Below are 14,798 nucleotides of genomic sequence, written 5' to 3'. Positions count from 1 at the left end.
AAGAGGTTTTGTTACCGACCGGGGGCATATAAAGTTTTGTTAAATATAAATAAATAAAACCCACCCACTCCAATGTGTATATAGGGGAAAGGCTTAGAAACCTGTTTTGTTTCTAAGAATACTGCTTTCTTTGGCTCTGTGTGCCTGTTGCCTGCTGTAAGCATAGCAGCTCAGTGCAACCTATTACTTGGATCACAGCTGGATTTGGGAGTTGGCATAAGCATTGAAGCATGCTGGCTTTGGCCCTTACTATGGTTTTTGAGATTAATTTAAAGACCAGACTTCCTGTCTCCCAAGAAGAAATAAAGCAAGAACTGATAGCAATTAGCAGTACAGTGGTACCTTGGTTCTCAAACTTAATCCATTCTGGAAGTCCGTTCCAAAACCAAAACGTTCCAAAACCAAGGGGTGCTTTCCCATAGAAAGTAATGCAAAATGGATTAATCCATTCCAGACTTTTAAAAACAACCCCTAAAACAGCAATTTAACATGAATTTTACTATCTTAACAAGACTATTGATCCATAAAATGAAAGCAATAAACAATGTACTGCAGTCACACAATCACTTAATCAGTAGCTGAACTGGGTTCCACACAGTCACACACAAAAAAGAGCCACAAAAACAAAAATGCAAAATCGATAGCAAGAACAGGCTGACCTCAGCGTAACACTCAAATCGGAAGTATGGCACCCAAATTGGAAGCATAACACTCCAAATGGAAGTGTGGCACTCAAAACAGAGCACATTCGAGTTCCGAAAAAAAGTTTGCAAACCGGAACACTTACGGGTTTGCAATGTTTGGGTTCCAAGTTGTTTGAGCAGCAAGGTGTTTGAGAACCAAGGTACCACTGTACAGAGTTTGACCAGGCCCCTTGTCCAAAAACTTAACTTGCCCTCTTTTTCTGCATTTATTTCTGTTTTGCTTAATATCTAGTGTTCATTGGGAGTGTTGGGCTGATGGGAACCTAGCCACTGTTACCATGGGTTTGAATGATATTGTTTATACATGCTTTAGCCCCACTGAAATCCATGAGGCTTAAAAGCAGTCCTGTGGCAACTTAAAACAGTAAGAAATTGATTCAGACAGAAACTCTCGTGGGCTACAAACCCCTTCATCAGATGCATGAAATGCTATCCTCAGTTATGTGTATCCCCATGCTTATGTTCCTGACAGTGTCTATTCGTGCATACACAATGCAGTTGTGGAATGTCAGGTTTAACTTTTCCCATTGCTGATGGTGAGCATATTCCTCAAAACCATTGCATGAAATAAAAATAAAATATCCTAGATCTTCATGAAGCAATAATTCAAAGAGTGTGGTAACGTGGCTGCTGCTGTCTTCTTCCAATTAGGAGCCTTCTAATTAGGTCACAGTTCCTGTGCTGAAATAGTCTGTTTTGCCAAGAAATCAAAAATTTAAAGACCTGCCTCCCTCAAATACCGAGAGCTGCAGTTTACCCTTTATAGACCACCTACAGTTTCCAGCACCCTTTGCAAACTGCAGTTCCTGGGATTCTCATGCAGGGAGTGTGTGTGTAAAAACGTGATTTAAATGTACTTGGCTGTGCAAAACACCCAACTCAACTCCTAATTTGGAAATGGGAAACCACACGGCACCCTTTCACCTGCTTTGATGGGGGCAGCCCTGTGTGCTCCACTACAACAAACCTCTGGTTACGTGAAACATTCAATAAACACACAAGACGTAACCAGCTGCACATTTGAAAAAATAATATATACTATTCATTGTATTGAATTGTAGATTTCAACAGAAGTAGCTCATAGCAATTAGCTATGTAGCTATTCTACAAAACAAGTAGAAGACCCAGTGGATCAGTTCATTCTCTAATCAGTTTATTCCTTTCACAGAGGAATATGAGCATTTTTTCACCATCCTAGGCTTCATCAGTAGTACAACCTACTATGCTATAAGATCCACTGTCCTGTAATATCATATATGAGTTTGTACTACTGGTGAAGCCTAGGATGGCGAAACAAGGCTAATATTCCAGAAATCCTTGTCTTATTGATTCTGTGAAAGAATTCTGTGGAACTGCAACAACCTTTCGTTGGATTGTTGGACTCTATGAACCGACAGGTGGAATAGACACTTTCACATATATGGACCTTATGCATAAACTGATTAGAGAATGAACTGATCCACTGGGTCTTCTTGTTTCGTTGAACATGAGCTACTTCTGTGGAAATCTACAATTCCATACAAAGAATAAAGGTAAAGGTAAAGGTACCCCTGCCCGTACGGGCCAGTCTTGACAGACTCTAGGGTTGTGCGCTCATCTCACTCTAGAGGCCGGGATCCAGCGCTGTCCGGAGACACTTCCGGGTCACGTGGCCAGCGTGACGAAGCTGCTCTGGCGAACCGGCACCAGAGCAGCACACGGAAACGCCGTATACCTTCCTGCTATAAAGCGGTACCTATTTACAGTGGTGCCTCGCAAGACGAAATTAATCCGTTCCGTGAGGCTCTTCGTATAGCGGTTTTTTCGTCTTGCGAAGCAAGCCCATTGACAGCTTAGCGGATAATAATAATAATAATAATAATAATTTATTATTTGTACCCCGCCCATCTGGCTGGGTTTCCCCAGCCACTCTGGGCGGCTTCCATAAAAACCAGAAATACACTAAAATATCACAGATTAAAAACTTCCCTGAACAGGGCTGCCTTAAGATGTCTTCTGAATGTCAGGTAGTTATTTATCGCTTTGACATCTGATGGGAGGGCGTTCCACAAGGCGGGTGCCACTACCGAGAAGGCCCTCTGCCTGGTTCCCTGTAGCTTTGCTTCTCGCAATGAGGGAACCGCCAGAAGGCCCTCGGTGCTGGACCTCAGCGTCCGGGCAGAACGATGGGGGTGGAGACGCTCCTTCAGGTATACTGGGCCAAGGCCGTTTAGGGCTTTAAAGGTCAACACCAGCACTTTGAATTGTGCTCGGAAACGTACTATTAGCGCTATTAGCGGTTTAGCGGCTTTTAGTGGATCAGCTGTTAAGCGGCTTATCAGCGGATCAGCTGATAAGCGGCTTAGGAAAAGGGGGGGAAGGGGGGAAAACCTGCAGGAACTCGCAAGACATTTCGTCTTGTGAAGCAACCCCATAGGGAAATTTGTTTTGCGAAGCGCCTCCAAAACGGAAAACCCTTTCGTCTAGCGGGTTTTCCGTCTTGCGAGGCGTTCGTCTTGCGGGGCACCACTGTATCTACTTGCACTTAAGGGTGCTTTCGAACTGCTAGGTGGGCAGGAGCTGGGACCGAACAACGGGAGCTCACCCCGCCGCGGGGATTCGAACCGCCGACCATGCGATCGGCAAGTCCTAGGCGCTGAGGTTTTACCCACAGCGCCACCCGCGTCCCCTATACAAAGAATAGTATATATTATTTTTTTCAACTGTACAGCCGGTTACATCTTGTGAGCTACAGTTCCCAGCAACCTTTGCAAACTATATTTCCCAGGGGCTGAAATGCGCTGGGATAGTGCAAGAAGGGGGAGGGGGTTGGATCTGCTGCTTGGATCTGATTAAGCGGAGGCGCCCAGGAATGGAACCCGGGGACCATCTGCACGCCCAGCAGGGGGCTTGTGACCAGCGACGTGGCTCCCTAGAGGGGACAGGAAGTGGCCGGGCGGAAGCGCGCTGGCAAAACATCCGGCCTCCGAAGCCTCTTCCTCCCTGGCTTCGCTCTCGAGCTGGAGAAAGCGGCCTTTGTCTCTCCTCGCTCTCCCTTCCGGCACCCGGTGAGCCCCATCTCTGTGACGCGCGTTTTTGGGAAGCGGGGTCCCCGGGAGGTGGGGGGTGTTTGGGGGGGTCAGGGGGACACACCCCGAGTCCCCGGATCAGGTGGTGGAAATTCTCTCCCTGCCTCCCTGTCTCTGCAAAGCCAGGCCTGTTTATAGATTAAGGTAGGTAGGTAGACAGACAGACAGACAGACAGACAGATGGATGTTGGCCTTAAGTTACTAGGTTGCCAGATGCACAAATTGACGCAGTGCTTCTGCCCATCAAAGGAGGTCATAGGGGGTGGAAGTTCTGTCACTCCCTCCCTGTCTCTGCAAAGCCAAGCCAGGTTTATAGATAAATGTAAATAGATGATAGATAGATAGATAGATAGATAGATAGATAGATAGATAGATGTTGGCCTTAAGTTACTAGGTTGCCAGATGCACAAATTGACGCAGTGCTTCTGCCCATCAAAGGAGGTCATAGGGGGTGGAAGTTCTGTCCCTCCCTCCCTGTCTCTGCAAAGCCAGGCCTGTTTATAGATAAATGTAAATAGATGATAGATAGATAGATAGATAGATAGATAGATAGATAGATAGATGTTGGCCTTAAGTTACTAGGTTGCCAGATGCACAAATTGACGCAGTGCTTCTGCCCATCAAAGGAGGTCATAGGGGGTGGAAGTTCTGTCCCTCCCTCCCTGTCTCTGCAAAACCAAGCCAGGTTTATAGATAAATGTAAATAGATGATAGATAGATAGATAGATAGATAGATAGATAGATAGATAGATGTTGGCCTTAAGTTACTAGGTTGCCAGATGCACAAATTGACGCAGTGCTTCTGCCCATCAAAGGAGGTCATAGGGGGTGGAAATTCTGTCACTCCCTCCCTGTCTCTGCAAAGCCAAGCCAGGTTTATAGATAAATGTAAATAGATGATAGATAGATAGATAGATAGATAGATAGATAGATGTTGGCCTTAAGTTACTAGGTTGCCAGATGCACAAATTGACGCAGTGCTTCTGCCCATCAAAGGAGGTCATAGGGGGTGGAAGTTCTGTCCCTCCCTCCCTGTCTCTGCAAAGCCAGGCCTGTTTATAGATAAATGTAAATAGATGATAGATAGATAGATAGATAGATAGATAGATAGATAGATAGATAGATGTTGGCCTTAAGTTACTAGGTTGCCAGATGCACAAATTGACGCAGTGCTTCTGCCCATCAAAGGAGGTCATAGGGGGTGGAAGTTCTGTCCCTCCCTCCCTGTCTCTGCAAAACCAAGCCAGGTTTATAGATAAATGTAAATAGATGATAGATAGATAGATAGATAGATAGATAGATAGATAGATAGATGTTGGCCTTAAGTTACTAGGTTGCCAGATGCACAAATTGACGCAGTGCTTCTGCCCATCAAAGGAGGTCATAGGGGGTGGAAGTTCTGTCCCTCCCTCCCTGTCTCTGCAAAGCCAGGCCTGTTTATAGATAAATGTAAATAGATGATAGATAGATAGATAGATAGATAGATAGATAGATAGATAGATAGACAGACGGATGTTGGCATTACTAGGTTGCCAGATGCACAAATTGACGCAGTGCTTCTGCCCATCAAAGGAGGTCATAGGGGGTGGAAGTTCTGTCCCTCCCTCCCTGTCTCTGCAAAGCCAGGCCTGTTTATAGATAAATGTAAATAGATGATAGATAGATAGATAGATAGATAGATAGATAGATAGATAGACGGATGTTGGCATTACTAGGTTGCCAGATGCACAAATTGACGCAGTGCTTCTGCCCATCAAAGGAGGTCATAGGGGGTGGAAGTTCTGTCCCTCCCTCCCTGTCTCTGCAAAACCAAGCCAGGTTTATAGATAAATGTAAATAGATGATAGATAGATAGATAGATAGATAGATAGATAGATAGATAGATGTTGGCCTTAAGTTACTAGGTTGCCAGATGCACAAATTGACGCAGTGCTTCTGCCCATCAAAGGAGGTCATAGGGGGTGGAAGTTCTGTCCCTCCCTCCCTGTCTCTGCAAAGCCAGGCCTGTTTATAGATAAATGTAAATAGATGATAGATAGATAGATAGATAGATAGATAGATAGATAGATAGATAGACGGATGTTGGCATTACTAGGTTGCCAGATGCACAAATTGACGCAGTGCTTCTGCCCATCAAAGGAGGTCATAGGGGGTGGAAGTTCTGTCCCTCCCTCCCTGTCTCTGCAAAACCAAGCCAGGTTTATAGATAAATGTAAATAGATGATAGATAGATAGATAGATAGATAGATAGATAGATAGATAGACGGATGTTGGCATTACTAGGTTGCCAGATGCACAAATTGACGCAGTGCTTCTGCCCATCAAAGGAGGTCATAGGGGGTGGAAGTTCTGTCACTCCCTCCCTGTCTCTGCAAAGCCAAGCCAGGTTTATAGATAAATGTAGGTAGACAGACAGACAAACAGACAGATGTTGGCCTTAAGTTACTAGGTTGCCAGATGCACAAATTGACGCAGTGCTTCTGCCCATCAAAGGAGGTCATAGGGGGTGGAAGTTCTGTCCCTCCCTCCCTGTCTCTGCAAAGCCAAGCCAGGTTTATAGATAAATGTAGACAGACAGACAGACAGACAGACAGACAGATAGATAGATAGATAGATAGATAGATAGATAGATGTTGGCATTAAGTTTCTAGGTTGCCAGATTCGCAAGTTGGCAGCAGTGCTTCTGCCCATCAAAGGAGGTCATAAGAATCACGGACTTGTAGAGTTGGAAGGGACCCAAAGGACAATCTTTCAGGGTTAAGCCTTATCTCAGGCTACAGATACAGTGTGCTCCTCACATTGCCCTCAGCTGTTTCAATCCTGCTCCCCCAAACCATTGCTCCAGAATGAAAGGCAGGGGGGGGGGGAAACCACCCACACAAAGCAAGTTTCTTCCCGCCCTCCTCTATGTTTGGATGGCTTCGTTCCGCTCTTCTTGTTCTCCTTTTGCAGCAGAAGGAAAGGCACAGCCCGTTTTGCCAGCCTTGAGAAGCGGCATTAAAAAATCCCCCAAAGTCTGGGCAGTTTCACATTTTGAACTCGCCTTATTCTGTTTGCTCACCGACTGCCCTGCTCCAGTCACACAGTTCAAGAAGGACACTGACAAACTGGAACATGTCCAGAGGAGGGCAACCAAAATGGTCAAAGGTCTGGAAACGATGCCTTATGAGGAACGGCTAAGGGAGCTGGGCATGTTTAGCCTGGAGAAGAGGAGGTTAAGGGGGGATAAGATAGCCATGTTCAAATATAGAAAAGGATGTCACATAGAGGAGGGAGAAAGGTTGTTTTCTGCTGCTCCAGAGAAGCGGACACGGAGCAATGGTTCCAAACTACAAGAAAGAAGATTCCACCTAAACATTAGGAAGAACTTCCTGACAGTAAGCGCTGTTCGACAGTGGAATTTGCTGGAGTGGAGTCTCCTTCTTTGGAGGTCTTTAAGCAGAGGCTTGACAACCATATGTCAGGAGTGCTCTGATGGTGTTTCCTGCTTGGCAGGGGGTTGGACTCGATGGCCCTTGTGGTCTCTTCCAACTCTATGATTCTATGTTTCTACCTCATATGGTGGGTATGAAACTGGAGAAAAGACAGTAAAATGGAAAGGGGGGAAGGGAAAAAATAACCTGTTCCTAATCTAAGATGTACAGGAAAGCTGCATTCTGGTTGCTAGGATGAAATGTGCATTAAATCAGAGGAGGAAATGGCAGCTTTTTAGGTCCCCAGGATGCCTAACTATTGCCTGGCATCCAAACAACTCACCTGTCAATCACAGCTCCAACTTCAATCTTTTTTTAAAAAAACACGGTAAGGTAGTGAGAAACCAGACCAGCTCCTCTTGTGTCTCAGACTGAAACTGCCTCACCTCACAGAGTGAGGTTAAGGGTCTATGACCCGCACTTTGAGAATGGCCTACTTAGAAGGTGGGCTGCATATTTTACTTGAAAAGTTTTCTTCCTGAAGGGCTATTACATCACTATTATATATCCCAGGTTTCTGAAGATACTTCGTCAGGGAGTATTTTTCCTCTCCTTACAGCATAGCAATCCCATAACAAAACAATGTCTTGGTTAATTAGACAGAAAATGGCAGAAGAGCAAAGGAGTTCCTTTCGACTTCCTGGAGGCTTCCTTGGAGCACAGAAGAAAAAGGAAGGCACGGCTGGCCCTGAAGCAGGAAGAGGCTACGATGCCATCAAGACTGAGAGCCGTGGGAGATTCTGGGGAAAGTCAGTGCAGAAAATCCCGAGTGAGAAAATCACTCTCGGCTCAAATGTGCAGAGCCAGCAGTTTAGGCAGTTCTGCTACCAGGAGGCCAAGGGACCCCGAGAGGTTTGTAGCCAACTCCACCATCTTTGCTGCCAGTGGCTGAAGCCAGAAAGACACACAAAGAAGGAGATCCTAGACCTGGTGATTCTGGAGCAGTTCCTGGCTGTCCTTCCACCGGAGATGGAGAGCTGGGTGAGAGGCTGTGGAGCAGACACTTGTTCCCAGGCTGTGGCCCTGGCCGAAGGTTTCCTCCTGAGCCAGGCAGACAACAAGCAGGAGGAGGCACAGGTGAGTGTTCTATCTAGATAGTCCCCAGGGGGTTCAGAACATAAGGGAGGGTATCTTAAAACTCTGCTGTCCAGATCCCATTAGGACAGGGGTAGGCAAACAAAGGCCCAGGGACCGGCTCTGTCCCAATCACCTTCTAAATCCAGCCTGCGGTCGGAGAATCAGTGTGTTTTTACATGAGTAGAATGTGTTCTTTTATTTAAAATGCATCCCTGGGTTATTTGTGAGGCATAGGAATTTGTTCATTCCCCTCTCCCCCCCCCCCCCAAAAAAAATCCGGACTCCCACAAGATCTGAGGACCGGCCCCCTGCTGAAAAGGTTTGCTGACCCCTGCATTAGGATTTTGCTCCTGTCATTCCTTCTCCCCATTCCTTGTTTTGATTCTTCCTTACTGTTTCAGAGACGGAATCAGTTTGCAGAAAGGAGCACGGTTTTTCCTAAGATTGTTCCATCTGGTACCAAACAGAGTCCACTTGGTAAGGATGAATGGGATGTTTATCAGTTTGGTCTCCCTCTGTTGAGTGCAAAATAAATCTAGGAGCTCCTTTAATATTTGGAACAATATTTGGAACAAATATTAAAGCTCCTTTAATATTTGGAACTGTTTTCCACTGCTTAAACATGCATTTATTTCCAATACATGGGAACCAGCACTTTTGAGTTGAGAACAAAAGCCCAAAGTAGAACAAAAACCCAAAGTATTTCACACAACGGAAATACAAACACATATAAACACATTTCTTTATTAAACACTAAAAAATAAAACTTTTTCCAAGGCCTGTGTGTACTTAGGCATGCATTTGTTAATCTCTGAGACCATCAAGTGCTACTGGCTTGCCACTAATTTTGTCTCTCACAGTTGACAGGATGATGCCGGCAAGACCTCCTCAGCCATCTCTTCTTCACAATGGAAGGGAAGCAGCTTCTGTGGCACTGCAACAGGTATGGGGAGGAAATCAGTATGGGGGGAGAATTGGGGAAAGCCATGGTGCCGCTGTCCCCTCCTCACCTCCCTAGACCTGAATTAATTGTTTTTTCTTAGTAGTAGTAGTAGTATTGCTTATGAATTTAAACAACGCTTAATGCTAACGTAGGCTTCTAAACAGTTGACAACATACAAAAAGGGAAGTAATAGTGCCACTGTATTCTGCTCTGGTCAGACCTCACCTGGAGTACTGTGTCCAGTTCTGGGCACCACAGTTCAAGGAGGACACTGACAAACTGGAACGTGTCCAGAGGAGGGCAACCAAAATGGTCAAAGGCCTGGAAACGATGCCTTATGAGGAACGGCTAAGGGAGCTGGGCATGTTTAGCCTGGAGAAGAGGGGGTTAAGGGGTGATATGATAGCCATGTTCAAATATATAAAAGGATGTCACATAGAGGAGGGAGAAAGGTTGTTTTCTGCTGCTCCAGAGAAGCGGACACGGAGCAATGGATCCAAACTACAAGAAAGAAGATTCCACCTAAACATTAGGAAGAACTTCCTGACAGTAAGAGCTGTTCGACAGTGGAATTTGCTGCCCAGGAGTGTGGTGGAGTCTCCTTCTTTGGAGGTCTTTAAGCAGAGGCTTGACAACCATATGTCAGGAGTGCTCTGATGGTGTTTCCTGCTTGGCAGGGGGTTGGACTCGATGGCCCTTGTGGTCTCTTCCAACTCTAGGATTCTATGATTCTATAATGAAATTCTATGAAAAGTGGTTACAGAAAGAATAAGCTCGAAACAGCCATCGTTAAAACATGCAATGAAGCGTTTCCCTTAAAACACCCATAATTAAAATGCGCAGCACGAAAATGGCATTAAAAAACACAGCAATTAATAGATAATGAAGAGCAGGTAATCCATATGCTTCTCTGAGCTGGAAACATTTCCTTTTTCTTTTAGAGTCCAGCAACCTTTGAGGATGTGGCTATACATTTCACGGATGAGGAGTGGGTGTTGCTGGATCCTGACCAGAGAGCTCTGCATACAGAAGTCATGGAAGAGACCTGTGGCATCATGGTGTCTCTCGGTAAGTCTCTCTGTTGGGTCACAAGAACTGTGATGAACCAATGGTATTGTGATGGAATTCAACCGCACCCACTACAGCGCAGGTGGCCCTGTGGTCTAAACCACTGAGCCTCTTGGGCCTGCCGATCGGAAGGTTGGTGGTTCGAATCCCTGTGACGGAGTGAGCTCCCATTGCTCTGTCCCAGCTCCTGCCAACCTAGCAGTTCGAAAGCACGCCAGTGCAAGTAGATAAATAGGTACCACAGCAGCAGGAAGGTAAATGGTGTTTCCGTGCGCTCTGGTTTCCATCACTGTGGACAAACGCTGGCTTCCTCAGCCTGAAAGTGGAGATGAGCGCCACAACCCCATAGTCGCCTTTGACTGGACTTAACTGTACAGGGGCCATTGCCTTTATTCTAATGCCCCTGCAGTTAACCTGGAATGGAAAACGATCAACCGTTTTGTTTCTGAAGATGATGATGATGATGATGATGATGATGATGATAGTTTATTACTTGTACCCTACCCATCTGACTGGGTTTCCCCAGCCACTCTGGGCAGCTTCCAACATAATATAAAAAAGGCATGTACCACGGGTCAATTGCGATTGACCGGTCGATCACAGAGGCGTTCCAGGTCGATCTTGGTATTTAGTAAAGTGATCACCTGGATGGTCCTTATCGATCTCCTTAGAAAAGCTCAACAATTCCTGGCAATGACAGTGGGTAGATCACAACCAGTTTTTTCATACTTGGAGTAGATAGCAGTCTCTCGGTAGTTGGACATATATATAAAAACAACATGATACATCAGATATTGAAAATAGCCTGATTCAGGGCTGCTTTCAGATGTCTACGGAAGGTCATATAATTGATTGCATGTTTATTTATTTTTGTTTAAATAATACAGAAAAAACAAAACAACAACAAAAAAGATTGAAAACAATCCAAAAACATTGTAAACAAATATTACATACAGTGGTGCCCCGCAAGACGGAAAACCCACTAGACGAAAGGGTTTTCCGTTTTGGAGGCGCTTCGCTAAACGAATTTCTCTATGGGGTTGCTTCGCAAGACGAAAAAATCTTGCGAGTTCCCGCGGTTTTTTTTCCGCTTTTTTCCTGCTTTTCCTAAGCTGCTAAGCCGCTTCTCAGCTGATCGCTAAAAGCCACTAGACTGCTAATAGCGCTAATCCGCTAAGCTGTCAATGGGCTTGCTTCGCAAGACGAAAAAACCGCTATACGAAGAGAATTGCGGAACGGATTCTTTGTGTCTTGCGAGGCACCACTGTACTTATCATATAACACACACACAGAGACACAGCTTCCCTATGGAAGGTCATATAATTGTTTTTCTCCCCTGGGCACATGCCTCTACCAAGAAGGCCCTCTGCCTGGTTCCCTGTAACCCATGGCCAAATTTCAGCTGTCTCTAGCAGTGGTTCTCAAAGGGTTTGGCACGCCAGCCTGTGTTGCAGGAGAGGATGGCAAGTGTAGTGGGAAGATTAAAAGACAATCGAAGAAAAATTTAAACACTTCAGTGTAGCATATAGTAGAGTATGGTATCTGGATAGATATCTTATCAGAATATCTTTTCTGACAGATATGAAAGATCAGAAAAGAGAAAGCCTTCTTTGTGTTGATGAGGATACAAGTCTTTGTTTGTCTCAAAGTAGACCTAATATAAAAGCAAGCTCACACCTCTCATTCGTGTGCATGTATCTGTGTATCTGAAGAAGTGTGCATGCACACGAAAGCTCATACCAAGAACTGACTTAGTTGGTCTTTAAGGTGCTACTGGAAGGAATTTGTTTTGTTTTTACATTCTTTTATACTTTCGGGGTGTCCCGTGATCATATTATAAAGTAGTTGTGTTCTATTTTATAAATCAAGCATTGATAGGGGTGATTTCTTTTGTTTTTCCAATGTATTTCTTATCAATTAAAAAAATGGTTTGGCATGAGCAAATTTTTATGTGGCCCAGAGAAGAAGTTTGAGTACCAGTGGTCTGTAGCATGGCACCTGTTCCTTAATGCCAGTTAAGGGGCAGTTAATTCTGTAGAAAGCTCTGCATCCCATCAAAGTCCCTTCAGTTTGTTCTTTATCACAACTGTTTTTTGACATGGCTCAGTAATCACTTCTTCATCCAGTTCTGTTCTCCTTGCAGAAGGTGAAAAATTGGAAATCAAGAATAAGAGAACCCACAACAATAATCACGGAGTGGGGGAGCTGAATATATATTTGGAGAAAGAAGAGGTCTTCAGTCAGAGCTCTCAACAAGAAACTGACAGCGAGGAGAAACCATATCAGTGCTTGGAATGTGGTAGGAAGTTTAGCAGGAAGTCAAGTCTCACTAAGCACGAAAGAATTCACACTGGCGAGAAACCATATATATGCTCGGAATGTGGAAAGAGCTTTCGCCAAATCGCCCATCTCACTTCCCACCAAAGAGTTCATACAGAAAATAAACCGTATCAGTGCTTGGACTGTGGAAAGAGCTTCAGCCAGAAGTCAAGTCTCACTGCCCATCGAAGAATTCATACAGGGGAGAAACCATATCAGTGCCTGGAATGTGGGAAGCGCTTCAGTCAGATTGCTCATCTCACTTCCCACCAAAGAATTCATACGGGGAAGAAACCATATCAGTGCATGGAATGTGGGAAGAGCTTCAGTCAAAGCTCCCATCTCACTTCACATCAAAGAGTTCACACCTTGGAGAACCCATATCATTGTTTGGACTGTGGGAAGAGCTTCAGCCAAAAGGCAACTCTCACGGCCCATCAAAGAATTCATACAGGGGAGAAACCCTATCAGTGCTTGGAATGTGGGAAGCGCTTCATTCAGAGGGTCCACCTGAGTTCACATCAAATAATTCATACAGGTGAGAAACCATATCAATGTTTAGATTGTGGAAAGAGCTTTAATTTAAGGGCAAACTTATATAATCATCAAAGAATTCATACAGGGGAAAAACCATATCAGTGCTTGGAATGTGGAAAGCGCTTCAGTCGGAAGGATAATCTCACTTCCCATCAGATAATTCATACGGGGGAGAAACCATATCAGTGCTTGGAGTGTGGGAAGAGCTTCAGCTTAAAGCAGAATCTCAATTCCCATCAAAGACTTCATAACGGAGAGAAACCATATCAGTGCTTGGAGTGTGGGAAGAGCTTCAGTCGGAACCACCGTCTCACTTCCCATCAAAGAATTCATTCAGGGGAGAAGCCGTATCAGTGCTTGGAATGTGGGCAGAGCTTCCGCTGGAAAGAAACTTTCCTTTCCCATCAAAGAATTCATGATGGAATGATATTATAAAAACAGTGACAGCTGGCAGTCACTGGACCTGGCTGTGCCACAAAGTGTGCATCCGAACCCACAGGTTTGTCCGGCATTCATGTAAGATATTCAGGATATTTAAGACCTGGGATAGCTCAGTCGGTAGAGCACGAGACTCTTAATCTCAGAGTTGTGTGTTAGTGCTCCATGTTGGGCAAAAGATTCCTGCATTGCATGGCCTTGGACTAGATGACGCTCGTGGTCCCTTCCAACTTTATAGATCAATGAGCGTCTTTACTGGAGTTAAACATGCATCCATTATGAATATCTGTTTCTGTCTTTAACCTTATGCCCCATAAAGATGTTGCACACATCAGAGAAATAAATAAATAAATAAAGATTGTTTTATTAAATGAAATAAAAACGACACAGAATACTGGAGGGGTGCTGTTTTCGTTTGCCATTACGGTATTATGTCTCATGCTGTTGTTGTTTTAGTATTGTAAACTGCCCTGTGATCTTTGGATGAAAGGCTGTATAAAAATGAAATAATATGGGGGTGGTTTTCAAAGAGTGGTTGCAATATAAGTGGGTAGCAAGTCGCGCAGCGCACACACCACGATCTTGAGAGTAAAAATGATACCTTGCTATTCCAAAAGCCTAGAAAGCGAGTGTGTTAATTTGCCACTTGAAATAAAGTGAGAAAGGAAGGGGATGCACATATCTAGCCCAAAGTATGCAGAACCTAAGTCAGGGAGCAGAGTTCTCTGGCTTTGGCTTGGGAGTTCTGCTCTCCCTGTCAGTAACCTCCACCAGCAAGGCTACAGCATCTCTCACAGTCCTCCTTTTGGTCTGTTTCCAGCAAGGAATAAAGAAGGAGCTTTGAGCTACCCAACCATTGGCAATCTGGGATTTAAGTACTATTCTGAGCCAATGATTTAAGTACAATTTTGAGCCAAGGAATCCTTAAAGCAAAGAGGGGGGGGGTTGCCCTGGATGAGTGAAAGTTATAACACCTTTATTTCTGTGTACTATTCTTTATTTCCTACAAGTTCCTGTCTGTTTGCTATTCTGTTCACTTTGCTAAGTTTGAAGTTGAAAGTACATGACCCTGGTGAGAAATGATTGCTTATTATATAATATAGAATATATAGTAGACATATAATATTTTATAATGAACCACCAACAATGAGAAGGTATCTCCACCTTAAGT

General features: G+C 44.6%; 1 protein-coding gene and 2 long non-coding RNA genes across 4 annotated transcripts; all 3 read left to right on the top strand.

The window, feature by feature from the left end:
* The first annotated feature begins 3,600 nt into the window (after window positions 1–3,600).
* Window positions 3,601–14,043, top strand: LOC309336920 (uncharacterized protein). The gene is made up of 6 exons (XM_081853430.1): window positions 3,601–3,751; window positions 7,845–8,322; window positions 8,724–8,799; window positions 9,183–9,265; window positions 10,207–10,333; window positions 12,477–14,043. The coding sequence occupies exons 2-6, from the start codon at window positions 7,852–7,854 to the stop codon at window positions 13,622–13,624; spliced, it is 1,905 nt and encodes a 634-aa protein (XP_081709556.1). The 5' UTR covers window positions 3,601–3,751; window positions 7,845–7,851; the 3' UTR covers window positions 13,625–14,043.
* LOC309337473 lies at window positions 3,769–4,454 on the top strand. 2 transcript variants are annotated; one of them, XR_014154336.1, is made up of 3 exons: window positions 3,769–3,924; window positions 4,138–4,282; window positions 4,322–4,454. It is a non-coding gene; the product is annotated as an uncharacterized lncRNA (long non-coding RNA). The 2 variants fall into 2 exon arrangements; XR_014154337.1 differs by having other exon boundaries at window positions 4,134–4,282.
* LOC309336143 lies at window positions 5,303–6,848 on the top strand. The gene is made up of 3 exons (XR_014153911.1): window positions 5,303–5,416; window positions 5,644–5,778; window positions 6,159–6,848. It is a non-coding gene; the product is annotated as an uncharacterized lncRNA (long non-coding RNA).
* Window positions 14,044–14,798: the final 755 nt, after the last annotated feature.

Source organism: Podarcis erhardii (genome assembly GCF_964252035.2).
Source record: "Podarcis erhardii genome assembly, chromosome: 2".
Lineage (NCBI taxonomy): Eukaryota > Metazoa > Chordata > Lepidosauria > Squamata > Lacertidae > Podarcis > Podarcis erhardii.
The sequence above is the reverse complement of the archived record's forward strand: the minus strand, read 5'-3'. Positions and strand labels throughout refer to the sequence as shown.

Excerpts from the sequence above, each read along its gene's own strand:
- LOC309336920 (XM_081853430.1), top strand. The coding sequence starts at position 7,852 with ATGGCAGAAGAGCAAAGGAGTTCCTTTCGACTTCCTGGAGGCTTCCTT. Across the intron at positions 9,266-10,206 it reads CTTCTGTGGCACTGCAACAG|AGTCCAGCAACCTTTGAGGA; the intron begins GTATGGGGAGGA and ends TTTTTCTTTTAG. Across the intron at positions 10,334-12,476 it reads TGGCATCATGGTGTCTCTCG|AAGGTGAAAAATTGGAAATC; the intron begins GTAAGTCTCTCT and ends TTCTCCTTGCAG.